Raw genomic sequence first — 13919 nt, forward strand, 5'->3', positions numbered from 1 at the left:
AATTTTGTGACATCCAGCTATTGATTTGATCGATACACTGGTAGAGACATTCAAGGGGGGCATAATCATTTGGTGATAGAGCAAAATAAATTTGGGTATCATCTGCATAGCAGTGATACAAAATTGAATTTTTATTGATAATTTGCCCAAGTGGGAGCATATAAAGGTTGAAAAGTAATGGTCCAAGAATCGACCCCTGGGGGACACCACAGGTCAAGGGCATTGACGTTGAGGAACAATTTCCCAGGGTAACAAAGAAGCTTCTATCTTTTAAGTATGATTTTAACCAATTGATAACTTTACCAGTCAATCCAACCCAGTGTTCAAGTCGATATAGCAGTATGTTGTGATCAACAGTATCAAAAGCTGCACTGAGGTCCAGTAATACCAGGACCGATGTTTTGCCTGCATCAGTATTAAGACGTATGTCATTTATAACTTTAATCAGCGCTGTTTCAGTGCTATGATTGGCACGAAATCCTGACTGAAAATTATCAAAACGGCTGTTTGATAATGACACACATTTGCCCATTAAAAGTTTCTCTGATGTGTACATACAGCACAATACAATCATTTTTTGGAAAATCGTCTGTGATGGCGTCGGATTATCTCCTCTTTGGGGGGGTACACATGGCCGCTGCTCAAAGATGGTGGTGATGGCTGCCTCTGTGGTGGTGAAGTGTCAAAGTCTTGCTCCGATACATCAGCCATGAGTTCCTCAACATAGGCTACACACATTAAAAAAACGTGTCAAACATTCAAAAGAAGATTACTGCTTTTAGTTTTGGTGGGCTGTCTGTTTTGTAACACTAGGTAAAGTGTTTTACAAATCAGTGCAAAGCCAATATGTGACAAATGTATGGGGGAAATCACAACCTACATAACGTGACATTTTCCACCTTTGACTTACAGTAGGGGCGGCACGGTGGTGTAGTGGTTAGCGCTGTCGCCTCACAGCAAGAAGGTCCTGGGTTCGAGCCCCGGGGCCGGCGAGGGCCTTTCTGTGTGGAGTTTGCATGTTCTCCCCGTGTCCGCGTGGGTTTCCTCCGGGTGCTCCGGTTTCCCCCACAGTCCAAAGACATGCAGGTTAGGTTAACTGGTGACTCTAAATTGACCGTAGGTGTGAATGTGAGTGTGAATGGTTGTCTGTGTCTATGTGTCAGCCCTGTGATGACCTGGCGACTTGTCCAGGGTGTACCCCGCCTTTCGCCCATAGTCAGCTGGGATAGGCTCCAGCTTGCCTGCGACCCTGTAGAAGGATAAAGCGGCTAGAGATAATGAGATGAGATGAGATGAGACTTACAGTAGTTGCATGGTTCTTTGACTGGCTTAGCTGAAGCACTTCCTGGCTTGTACTTTGGTTTTTGAATACTATAGCGTAGGTCCCCTTTACTTGTCCTTGCCTGCTCTCTGTCACTATTTGCGTTGTAGTGTAGTGCTGCCAAATGAATCCTGAGATAGAAATGATAGGAAAGAAACAATGATTTTGTTGATGCTGTTAATATTGATACTGAATGTGATGTTATCTATTATCAGCATGAAAACAGCAACATTCTGAGTTAGCAAGATTAGCGAGAGGTATGAACTTACCTGCTGAGGATGCCATGATATCTGTACGACTTCATTTTTGGCGCAAATTTTTTGATGGTCTCGTCTTTGGGGAAGCGATGAAAGCTTACCCCGTCTTTATATGTATTGCCACAACCTGCGATTATACACTGAGTAGGCATGGCTGGGGACTGTAGGTGAAAACTCTGGACTCAGTCTTTGTAAGTAACTAAATCAAATCAAATTACTTTCCGCACTTCAGTCCAGGTGCAACGACTATGCCACCGTGTTATTCTGAAACATACGTCACGAGGTCGCGTGACCTATCTCATGCTCGTAAGTTTATTTTTTGAAGGGTGGAGCTTTGGGTCCTGAAAAACAGATGAAATACCGCTTTCCAGCAATTAGTGCACATTCACAAAATCACGCTCAGAAATGTAAGGTATCTCTCTGGATACATGAAAACACATTTGGATCACCGTGGAATTTTGTTTTTTTAACTTAGTTGACCTTTAATCTAAGTTTTAATCTTGTGGGCTGGATTTTAGATTTCTTAACAAACAGAACACAGAGAGTGAGAGTGAATGGCACTCTGTTTGATCAGGTCTGTTCCTCCACTGGCTCCCCACAAGGATGCATTCTGTCACCTCTCCTGTTCATCCAAAACTCTGTTTAATACAATAAATAAACTTATTCAGCCTCCTTCCTCAACCACTCCCAGTTCCCCTGCTCAGTGTCAGGATTTTTTGGATTTTTTCAAGGATAAAATTGACAGTATTTGCCAACACTTTCATTCTGAAATTCATTCTTCTGTTTCGCAAGTAGCTCTTTCTCATAAAGCTGACTACTGTCTCTCTGTTTTCTCTCCTGTTGATTCTTCTAAAGTATCAGAAATCATGACTAAGTCCTCCTCCTCCTCCTCATGTCTGTTGGACCCTGCACCCACTGCTCTTCTAAAATCCTGTGTATCTGCTATCCTACCCTTATATTGCTCATATGATTAATCAGTGTTTTGCTTTAGGCACTGTTCCCACCTCCCTCAAAATTGCTTCAGTTACACCAATACTAAAGAAACCTGGTCTAGATTCTCTTTCACTGTTCAATTACAGACCCATTTCTAATCTCCCTTTCTTAGCTAAAGTAATGGAGCGAATTGTAGCCTCTCAGCTTCATACTTTCCTTGCTCATAATGATCTCTCTGAACCCTTTCAGTCAGGCTTTCACAATATGCATAGCAATGAATCTGCTCTCTTAAGAGTTGTTAATGACCACCTGCTTTCAATTGATGCTGGTCATCTCGATGTCCTTGTCCTCTTGGACCTCACAGCTGCCTTTGACACTGTACATCATGAGAGACTCATTTCCAGACTATCTTCTTTTGGTATTACTGGCTTAACTTTATCCTGGTTTCAGTCATTTCTCGCAAACAGGAAACAGTCCATCTCTATTGGTGTTCATAAATCATCCACTGTTACTATTGCTCAAGGTGTGCCTCAGGGTTCTGTCCTTGGTCCCCTTCTTTTTTATATTTTATGTTTCTCCTAGGGCGGCACGGTGGTGTAGTGGTTAGCGCTGTCGCCTCACAGCAAGAAGGTCCTGGGTTCGAGCCCCGGGGCCGGCGAGGGCCTTTCTGTGTGGAGTTTGCATGTTCTCCCCGTGTCCGCGTGGGTTTCCTCCGGGTGCTCCGGTTTCCCCCACAGTCCAAAGACATGCAGGTTAGGTTAACTGGTGACTCTAAATTGACCGTAGGTGTGAATGCGAGTGTGAATGGTTGTCTGTGTCTATGTGTCAGCCCTGTGATGACCTGGCAACTTGTCCGGGGTGTGCCCCGCCTTTCGCCCGTAGTCAGCTGGGATAGGCTCCAGCTTGCCTGCGACCCTGTAGAAGGATAAAGCGGCTAGAGATTATGAGATGAGATGTTTCTCCTATAGGCCAGATTATTTGCAACCAGAGCCTTAACTTTCATTGTTATGCTGATGACATTCAAATCTACATCACTATCACCCCTTCCATAGCCTCTGTTCAGCTGCTAAGGACTTGCATCACTGACCTTAAGCAATGGCTGCATAAGAACTGCCTTAAACTTAATGCTAGCAAAACGGAGGTTCTATTAGTAGGTTCCAACAGACAGGTTCTGAAATTCTCCAATTTCACTATTGATGTTGATGGTGTGTCTATAAGTCCTTCCCAAGTTATAAAAAACCTTGGAGTTCTCTTTGACTCCTCCCTTACGTTTGAACCCCATTTTAAACTCATTACTAAGAATCCTTTCTTTCACCTCCACAATATTGCTCGTCTCCGCCCTCTTCTCTTTGAAACTGATGTCAAAATGTTGGTCAATACGTTTATCTTTTCTCGTCTTGACTATTGCAATTCTCTCTTTTATGGTCTCCCTGCCACATTGCTCAATTGCCTGCAGTACATCCAAAACTCAGCAGCTAGAGTCCTCACGCTCACCAAGTGCACTGATCATATTACTCCTGTTTTACAGCAACTGCATTCGTTGCCAGTTATTTCTCGGATTAAATACAAAATCTTGCTTTTAACCTATAAAGCTCTTCATGGTCTCGCCCCTTCCTATCTCTGTAAGCTAATTCATTTGTATTGTCCCTCTCACTCCCTCAGATCTTCTGTCTGTGGACTTCTGACTGTCCCATGTTTTAAACTGGCATCTATGGGTGGCAGATCATTCAGCGTTGCTGCTCCTAAACATTGGAACTCATTACTACAATCACTTCATGACTGTTCCACTCTCTTTTCCTTCAAAGCTAACTTGAAAACTTTTCTCTTTACCTCACACTACTCTTCCTAGTGTGGCCTTTTTTTGTGTGTGTAACTCCTGTGTAAAGCATCATTGGGTTTGTGAAAGGCACTATATAAATTTAAATTATTATTATTATTATTATTTTACACAAATGTGTCGTAGCAGCAGGGAGGGCAGATTCATTTTAAAGTATGCAGATGATGCCGTCATTGTCAGTCTGCTGAATGACAATGAAACCTGCCACGGTCCAGTCATTCAGGACTTTGTTCAGTGGTGTGATGAATCCTTTCTGCAGATGAACAAATTAAAAACCAAAGACATGTGAATTGATTTTAGGAAACTCCCCCAGGCACAGGAACTCACTTTTATAAAGGGTCAGACAGTAGAATGTGTTGAAACATATAAGTGTCTTGGCACAGTCATTGATAGTAAACTGACTTTTGAGGCAAACTGTGAAGCTGGATATACAAAGGGGAACCAGTGTCTGTTTTGCCTCAGGAAACTGTCGTCATTTCACATTGACAAAACACTGCTGACCCTGTTTTACTGTGCTTTTATTGAATCGGTTTTATCTTTCTGCTTGGTGGCTTGGTTTGGTAATCTGTCGTCTAAAAATAAGAGGTGCCTGAACCAAATAGTGACGTGGTCCAGTAAGCTGAAGGGAGAGATGCAGTTAAATCGAGAATCACTGTATTCCAGACAGGTACAGAGAATATCTGGATCAATTTTAAAGGACACTTCTTACCCAGGGCGGCACGGTGGTGTAGTGGTTAGCGCTGTCGCCTCACAGCAAGAAGGTCTGGGTTCAAGCCCCGTGGCCAGTGAGGGCCTTTCTGTGCAGAGTTGGCATGTTCTCCCTGTATCCCCATGGGTTTCCTCTGGGTTTGGTGAACTGGTGACTCTAAATTGACTGAGTGTGATTGGTTGTCTGTGTCGATGTGTCAGCCCTGTGATGACCTGGCGACTTGTCCAGGGTGTACCCTGCCTTTCGCCCGTAGTCAGCTGGGATAGGATCCAGCTTGCCTGTGACCCTGTAGAACAGGATAAAACGGCTAGAGATAATGAGATCTCATCCACTATGTTGTGAGTTCCAGCCTCTCCTGTCAGGATGTAGATATAAAGTACCACAATGTAAAACCAAGCGTTATAAAAACAGTTATGTTCCTACTGCCATAAGCCTTTTTTAATAAGTCTTAGCTTCATGTGGGGTTTTATGTGTTGATTTTTTTTATGCTTTTATGTTTTAATGTTGTGTTTTATGTCACATTTTTTAATGTTGTGTTTACCACGCTGTGTTTTGTGTTTTATGTTAGATGTTTTAAGTGTTGTTTGGCATGTGTGGAAGAGAACGCTGACTCACTTCACTGCAAAACAAGTTTACCTTTGGGTATAAATAAAGTTACTTGAACTTGAATACAAAAAAGTCATATGACTTTGAAAATACTGCTGAAATTTGTTGAAATTGAGAACAAAATCAGAGCATGTCAAAATCATTAGAGTGCCAGAAAATACCCTCAGACCCCAGAGGGTTAAAATGGCCTCCAAACACGAAGATGTCCTCAGGTTGGCAGTTTTTGAGAGTATCGTTTAAGGTTTGTAAAAACACCATTCTAGCTAAAGGTGTTGTGGGGTAATAAACACATAACTGTAAAACAGGTATTTCTCATATTGGGCTCTGACTTGAAGCAGTTTACTTTTAATGACGTCAACCTTGTATGAGTATGTTGCAGAGTTATGTGAGAAAAGAATTGCGACACCACCGTTAATTGTGGTATGGTGACTTAAACTAATTAGGCCATTAAACTCCTTGGCCCAGTCAGCACTGTTATCAGCATCAGTGTGAGTTTCTTGAGCAAATATGATGTCAATTTTCTTTAGCTTAATGGTTTCAAAAAATAGTGTCCTCTTAGATTGCTCCCTTAGAACTTTTACATTTAAAATTGCAATATGTATAGTTCCCAGAAAAAAAGAGAAAATTAAAAGTAAGTGAATGTACCATTCCATCAAAAAGGTATGTTTGTGTTATTCTTGACTGCTATTGTCATTGTTCTCTAATAGAGCATTTAATCATTTATCTTTTTTAAGTGGGATACCTCTGGATCTGTAAATCCCCTTTCAGCCATAAAAGATCTTGTCTTCACAATGAACTTATCGACATCTGAAAAGAAGTCATCTGTTGGCACATTTCTGGCATGTCTTGTTTGCATCAAAAAGTTTTTAATATCATGAATACGATATGAAAGGCTCAGGAAACCGGTCTGCTGGAGACTACAAGTAATAATACAGTCCAAGGATTCATTCTCGCTGTCAAACTCTGCTGAATGAACCACAGTAGTGTCTGTTCTCTTTACCTGAGCAAATGTTCGAGTCTTTTTCCTCATTTTATGTGAAACTTTCAAAAAGTTTTAGTCCATCATCAGGAGATTACTATCTTCTTCCACATTATCCATACTTGTTACCTTGTTATCCATAAATGTCTCCGATTGCATGTCTTGTATCATGTTTATCTCCTGCTGTGGGCCCAGTGCAGCTGTGATCTGGTGTAACTGTGGGTGTATTAATGTTCATGAAAGGTCCAGCGTCATCCCTTAGTGCCTGAATGTCATTGGTTGTTTTTGGGTTTTTTTGTGTTGTGCTATCTGAATTTCCTTGGATGTTGTGTTAGTGTTAGCATTCATGTTGTTTTCACGAGCATCTTCAACATTGTGATTGTGTTTCTCAGGATACGCTCTGACCAAGTAATCAGTTTGACCACAATCAAAACATTTCATCAGATTTATGGTGACATAAATAATGTAGTTGAACTCTTCTGTTTTTACATTGAGTGTTTTGTTTTTTACATCTTCTTGAGAGAGACAGACTCCTCAATAAAAACAAAGCGCTCTCTCTCTCTCTTTCTCTCTCAGGCAGTGTGAGGTTGGTGAATGGTGGAAGTCGCTGTGCTGGGAGAGTGGAGGTTCTTCAGGATGGTCAGTGGGGAACAGTGTGTGGTGTTGGCTGGGATCTGAACGATGCTGCAGTGGTGTGTGGAGAGCTGGGCTGTGGGGAGCCTGTAAATGCACCACAATACGGTTACTTTGGACCGGGATCAGGACCAATCTGGCTGGTTGGTGTGCAGTGTAGAGGATCAGAGTCGACACTGAAGAACTGTAGATCATATGGGAGGGGGGAACAATATGGCTGTCATCACGGTGGTGATGCTGGAGTCACCTGTTCAGGTAAACTGCTGCATTTTGGAAAAAATATTGCAAATAGTAAAATTATTGTTATAATTGATTCAACTAATTTAAATTATACAAATAATTTATCTCAATTATTTTTTTATTTTATTTAATTGGAAAAGTTTTGCAACTCTATTGTAATGATTTATTGATATTCTGACTGAAAATGTGTACAATATTTACACACTGAAATCAAACCCAGGTCGGGGTTCGAGACTCTCTGCTGGTCCTCACCGGTGCTCTGGGAGAGTGGAGGTGTTTCATGGAGGTTCCTGGTCCACAGTGTGTGATGCTGACTTTGACCAGCAGGATGCAGAGGTTGTGTGCAGAGAGCTGGGCTGTGGGATTCCTGTGGAGGTGCTGGGATCAGCTGCTTTTGGCCGAGGGGAGGGTCAGGTGTGGACAGAGGAGCTTCAGTGTAGAGGAAACGAATCTGAGATTACCTTCTGTCCAACATCATCTTCACTCAAACACTCAACCTGTTCCCATGACAACGATGTGGGATTAAAATGTTCTGGTTAAGTATCATGATTTAACTTCTGTTTAAATAGAGACCACAAACCTGTCGATCAAACTTTAAGCTGCCTTTGTTAATTTTCCTCTTTCACTGAGCTCTCGGCTGTTTGTTCAGCTCACACAGGGGCGCGGCTGGTGAACGGACCGGACTCCTGTTCCGGTCGAGTGGAGCTCCAGTACCTCAGTGAGTGGGGCACAGTTTGTGCTGTAAGCTGGGATATGAGAGTTGCAGATGTTCTCTGTGCACAGCTGGATTGTGGGAGTGCTGTGGCTGTGGTGGAGGTTGATTGGTTTGGAAAGGGGAGTGGCCTCATCTGGGCTGATGTGTTTGATTGTCAGGGGAATGAGACACACCTCTCACAATGTGGCGTCTCATCATGGAGTCGAGCTGCATGCTCTCATCAACACGATGCTGGAGTCATCTGTAATGGTGAGATATTAACATCACATACACCACGTTAGTGAATAAAGTCAGTGTTCATTAGAATATTTAAACCATGTTCTTCTGCTTCAGGATCATCCGTGGCATTTCATGAGGGGCGAGTGCGGTTGTCTGGAGGGAGCGAGTGTCAGGGGGAGGTGGAGATTTATTTCAGGCAGGACTGGAGGAGAGTTCTCCTGGACTCGTGGAGTCTGTCTGAGGCGTCTGTGGTCTGCAGACAGCTGGGCTGTGGCTCCGTGCTGAACTACCGCTCCTCTCCATCCACCACTGAACACAAATACATGTGTGTAACGGGTTTCAGCTGTTCTGGGACTGAAGCTCATCTGGGGAACTGCAGCAGAGCACAAAATGTCAGCTGCAGCTCCGGGGAACAGCTGTACATCACCTGCTCAGGTAAGCAGCACAACACCGACCAATGAGCAGCGATTAACAACAGGAATAAATGTTTTATCATTCTAAAGTGTTCGATTAAATATACAGAATAATCACATAGTCTACAAAGGGATATTAGTTTTATATACTTTATTAAATTAAATAAATATTTAACTCAGACCCCAGGTCCATCAGGCTGGTTGGTTCTGGTGGAGACTGTGCAGGAAGGCTGGAGGTTTTCCACAGTGGCTCGTGGGGGACAGTGTGTGACGACTCGTGGGATATTGAGGATGCGCAGGTGGTGTGCAGACAGCTGCAGTGTGGAGAGGCCCTCAGTACCCACATACCAGCCTGGTTTGGTCCTGGAACTGGGTCCATATGGCTGAATGAGGTGGAGTGTGAGGGGAACGAGATGTCCCTGTGGAACTGCAGATTTCAGCGGTGTGAAGAGGGTGAATGTGGACACCAGGAGGACGTAGGAGTCGTGTGCTCAGGTACAGTGTGATGACTGAAATTCAACCTGTTATGTACTGTACTGTGCAAAAGTCTTAGGCACATGCAAAGAAATGCTATAGAGCAAATATACCTTCAAAAATAATGAAATTTAATATTTCTCATCTCATCTCATTATCTCTAGCCGCTTTATCCTGTTCTACAGGGTCGCAGGCAAGCTGGAGCCTATCCCAGCTGACTACGGGCGAAAGGCGGGGTACACCCTGGACAAGTCGCCAGGTCATCACAGGGCTTTAATATTTCTATATTTAAAAAATATCATAAAGATCAGTAAGCATGGAAAAAGCCAATGTTTGGTGTGATGACCCTTTGCTTATAAGCATAAAAATAAAATAAAATAAATAATAATAAAAAAAAACAGCAGTCTCAGGTACACTTAGTGCAGTTTTCTAAGGAACTGACCTGTAAGTTTTACTGAACATCTTACAGAATCAGCCGCAGTTCTTCTGGTGACTTTGACTGTTGCACTTCCTTATTTTTGCAGCAAAACCCAGTAGCATTTCATGACTTTTTTTTCTGAAAATTGGTCTGTTCTGTAATATGCTGCTTTCTTTATTGAAATACAAACTTTTTTTTTCTGTAACATTGAATTTTGTGCTTGATAACTAATGTTTGGAAATCTAAAGTGTTTTGTACGGGTTCCATCATGTAGAAGTCATAAAATAAAAATGTACAGCAAAGTTTGTCCTAAAAACAATAGGGTGTCTCAGATGTTGCACAGTACTGTCTGCACATGTTTGTTTCAAACCTGAGGTCCAACGTTCCTGAAATTCAACATGAGAGTAAGGAGCTGTTTATAAATGTCATCCATGTTGAATATCTTTTTACAGAAAGATAATATTACACATCTTTAACTGAGTCAATAAAACAGGATTTTTACAAATGAAGTAGAAGTCATTCTTCTTCCAGCAGAGTTTAAAGAGATCCGACTCACGGAGGGCTGTGAGGGGAATCTGGAAGTGTTCTACAATGGATCCTGGGGTAATGTGTGTCACAATCAGATGGATGATGAGACAGGAAACATGGTGTGTCGAGAGCTGAACTGTGGAAGACGTGGCAGTCTGTCAAACACTGCAGCGAGAGTAAAATCTGCTCCGAACTGGCTGGATCATCTGAAGTGTAGGAAACACGACTCTAATCTGTGGCAGTGCCCATCTTCACCCTGGGGACAGAACCGCTGTGATAATGGTGATGAGGTGGTTCATATTACCTGTACAGGTGGGTGGATTCAGGCTTTTCTGCTTCTGTCCGTTGCCATAAACTGCAGTGTTTCATTGTGAATAGTGTATAACTAATGTTGCTGAAATATAAAGTGTATTTGGTAAAAAATCCTGTGAAAAGTCTGAGGAAAGTCTGCTCTGAGAGATAAACCTGCATGTGAAACCTTTTCATTAATGCATGGATTTTATTCCTGCAGATGATGGAAAGTCTCTCCATCCACGAGAAAAGTGCTCTTCATTTCCCTCTCAGAAACATTGCTCAAGTAAGGATGGATAAGGAAAAGCTTTTTGGACTGTTCTTCATTTGCATTTGTTTGTGACAGAAGATATTTCCTCATGTGTTTATAAAATCATTTTCTGAGGACTTGAATGGATTTCCTCATAGAACCATCCTGAGGGCATCAGTCTTCCTCACACTTCATGAAAATTCAACCAACAGAGATCAAATCAGGAAACAGAACCCAAAGCTGATCTTACTGCTTTACATGATTTCATTCAGCAGCAATTCATTCCTTTATTTATGAATAACACATCAAAGTAAACACCTGGATATGGAGTTGGTATGAGATTCTTTTTCAGAAGACCTCAGAAAGTGTTTTTGGTAAACGAGCCCATGTTGAGTGTAATATAAGGTTGTATTATCATTGTGTTGTAGTGAGCTGTGTGGCTGGAGCTGTTCTTCAGCGTGGGTGTGTTTCCTCATGTGTGATGTGTGTGATGTAGAGCACTGGTCTCTCAGGCTGAGGGGAGATAAGGGAAGCTGCTCTGGGGGGTTGGAGGTGTATCATAACGCTACGTGGGGCTCCATTTGTGATGATCAGTGGAACGTCAGGAACGCTCAGGTGGTGTGCAGACAGCTGGGCTGTGGGTCGGCGCTGAGAGCTGAGAGGAATGTTCCTGGTCCTGGTGAAGGGACGATCTGGCTGAACAGAGTGAAGTGTCGAGGGGATGAGATTCACCTGTGGGACTGTCATCATTCCCTGAAGAAACACACTGACTGCTCTCATGCTGGAGTCACCTGTGCAGGTCAGCGGGGTGCACTAACTTTTCAGATTTCTTTCTCCACTCATGACACTTTTCTCTCAGTGTTAAGACTTGATGACTTTTATTTAAAGCCTTCGATGTGAGAGCTCACACCCAAAACAGTCATACACTCATCAGTATGTCATAAACCTTATTTCATGAGATTTTATTTTTATTGGTTGATGGAAATGCTTTTTGTTTCTTTCTGTAAATACAGACATATCCACTGTGTCCACTACAATACCCACCACTACCGCCACTACATCAGGTCTGTATATTTGTTCCAATACAATAGTTGGTAGTGTTCAGCATTTTTCTAAATATTTATGATTACAGTGTTGTACTGAGATCAGGTCAGGGGTACACTAACTTTTCAGCTTTCTGTCTCCACTCATTACACTTTTCTCGAGGGTTAAGACTTGATAACTTTTATTTAAAATCTTAGATTTTAGCTTGAAAGCTTCGACCCAAAATAGTTATATACCAATCAGCATCTCTAAGAGGAGGTGTAAGTCTCAGCCTGAGACAGTCTATAAGGTGCTGATTGCAAAGTACTGATTGCAATCAAAGTGCTTATTTTCAAGGTGCTGATTTTCATTGCAAAGTCATCTGAAAGTTGGAGTAGGAGTCGTGTGCTCAGGTACAGTGTGATGACTGAGATTAAACCTGTTATGTACTGTATTGTGCAAAAGTCTTAGGCACATGCAAAGAAATGCTCTAGAGCAAAGATACCTTCAAAAATAATGAAGTTTAATATTTCTACATTTAAAAAATATCATAAAGATCAGTAAGCATGGAAAAAGCCAATGTTTGGTGTGATGACCCTTTGCTTAAAAACATAAAAAATAAAATAAAATAAATAATAAAAAAAACCAGCAGTCTCAGGTACACTTAGTGCAGTTTTCTAAGGAACTGACCTGTAAGTTTTACTGAACATCTTACAGAATCAGCCGCAGTTCTTCTGGTGACTTTGACTGTTGCACTTCCTTCTTATTTTTGCAGCAAAACCCAGTAGCATTTCATGATTTTTTTTTTTTCGGAAAATTAGTCTGTTCTGTAATATGCTGCTTTCTTTACTGAAATACAAACTTTTTTTCTGTAACATTGAATTTTGTGATTGATAACTAATGTTTGGAAATCTAAAGTGTTTTGTACGGGTTCCATCATGTAGAAGTCATAAAATAAAAATGTACAGCCAAGTTTGTCCTAAAAACAATAGGGTGTCTCAGATTTTGCACAGTACTGTCTGCACATGTTTGTTTCAAACCTGAGGTCCAACGTTCCTGAAATTCAACATGAGAGTAAGGAGCTGTTTATAAATGTCATCCATGTTGAATATCTTTTTACAGAAAGATAATATTACACATCTTTAACTGAGTCAGTAAAACAGGATTTTTACAAATGAAGTCGAAGTCGTTCTTCTTCCAGCAGAGTTTAAAGAGATCCGACTCACGGAGGGCTGTGAGGGGAATCTGGAAGTGTTCTACAATGGAACCTGGGGTAATGTGTGTCACAATCAGATGGATGATGAGACAGTAAACATGGTGTGTCGAGAGCTGAACTGTGGAAGACGTGGCAGTCTGTCAAACACTGCAGCGAGAGTAAAATCTGCTCCGAACTGGCTGGATCATCTGAAGTGTAGGAAACCCGACTCTAATCTGTGGCAGTGTCCATCTTCACCCTGGGGACAGAACCGCTGTGATAATGGTGATGAGGTGGTTCATATTACCTGTACAGGTGGGTGGATTCAGACTTTTCTGCTTCTGTCCGTTGCCATAAACTGCAGTGTTTCATTGTGAATAGTGTATAACTAATGTTGCTGAAATATAAAGTGTATTTGGTAAAAAATCCTGTGAAAAGTCTGAGGAAAGTCTGCTCTGAGAGATAAACCTGCATGTGAAACCTTTTCATTAATGCATGGATTTTATTCCTGCAGATGATGGAAAGTCTCTCCATCCATGAGAAAAGTGCTCTTCATTTCCCAAAATCTTGCTTTTAACCTATAATGCTCTTCATGGTCTCGCCCCTTCCTATCTCTGTGAGCAAATTCATTTTTATTGTCCCTCTCACTCCCTCAGATCTTCTGTCTGTGGACTTCTGACTGTCCCATGTTTTAAACTGGCATCTATGGGTGGCAGATCATTCAGCGTTGCTGCTCCTAAACATTGGAACTCATTACGACAATCACTTCATGACTGTTCCACTCTCTTTTCCTTCAAAGCTAACTTGAAAACTTTTCTCTTTACCTCACACTACTCTTCCTAGTGTGGCCTTTTTTTGTGTGTGTAACTCCTGTGTAA

General features: G+C 41.9%; 1 protein-coding gene across 1 annotated transcript in view; it reads left to right on the plus strand.

The window, feature by feature from the left end:
- Positions 1 to 13418, plus strand: part of LOC132869650 (deleted in malignant brain tumors 1 protein-like) — a 139725-nt gene extending 126307 nt beyond the window's left edge. Inside the window, exons 13-21 of the mRNA XM_060902942.1 lie at positions 7219 to 7530; positions 7736 to 8050; positions 8165 to 8479; positions 8564 to 8884; positions 9043 to 9357; positions 10289 to 10642; positions 10821 to 10859; positions 11320 to 11622; positions 13051 to 13418. Coding sequence (XP_060758925.1) covers positions 7219 to 7530; positions 7736 to 8050; positions 8165 to 8479; positions 8564 to 8884; positions 9043 to 9357; positions 10289 to 10642; positions 10821 to 10859; positions 11320 to 11622; positions 13051 to 13418 — 2642 coding nt within the window. The remainder of the gene's footprint in view (positions 1 to 7218; positions 7531 to 7735; positions 8051 to 8164; positions 8480 to 8563; positions 8885 to 9042; positions 9358 to 10288; positions 10643 to 10820; positions 10860 to 11319; positions 11623 to 13050) is intronic.
- The last annotated feature ends 501 nt before the right edge of the window (positions 13419 to 13919 follow it).

The sequence above is a fragment of the Neoarius graeffei genome, chromosome 21 (assembly GCF_027579695.1).
Source record: "Neoarius graeffei isolate fNeoGra1 chromosome 21, fNeoGra1.pri, whole genome shotgun sequence".
NCBI classification, from domain to species: domain Eukaryota; kingdom Metazoa; phylum Chordata; class Actinopteri; order Siluriformes; family Ariidae; genus Neoarius; species Neoarius graeffei.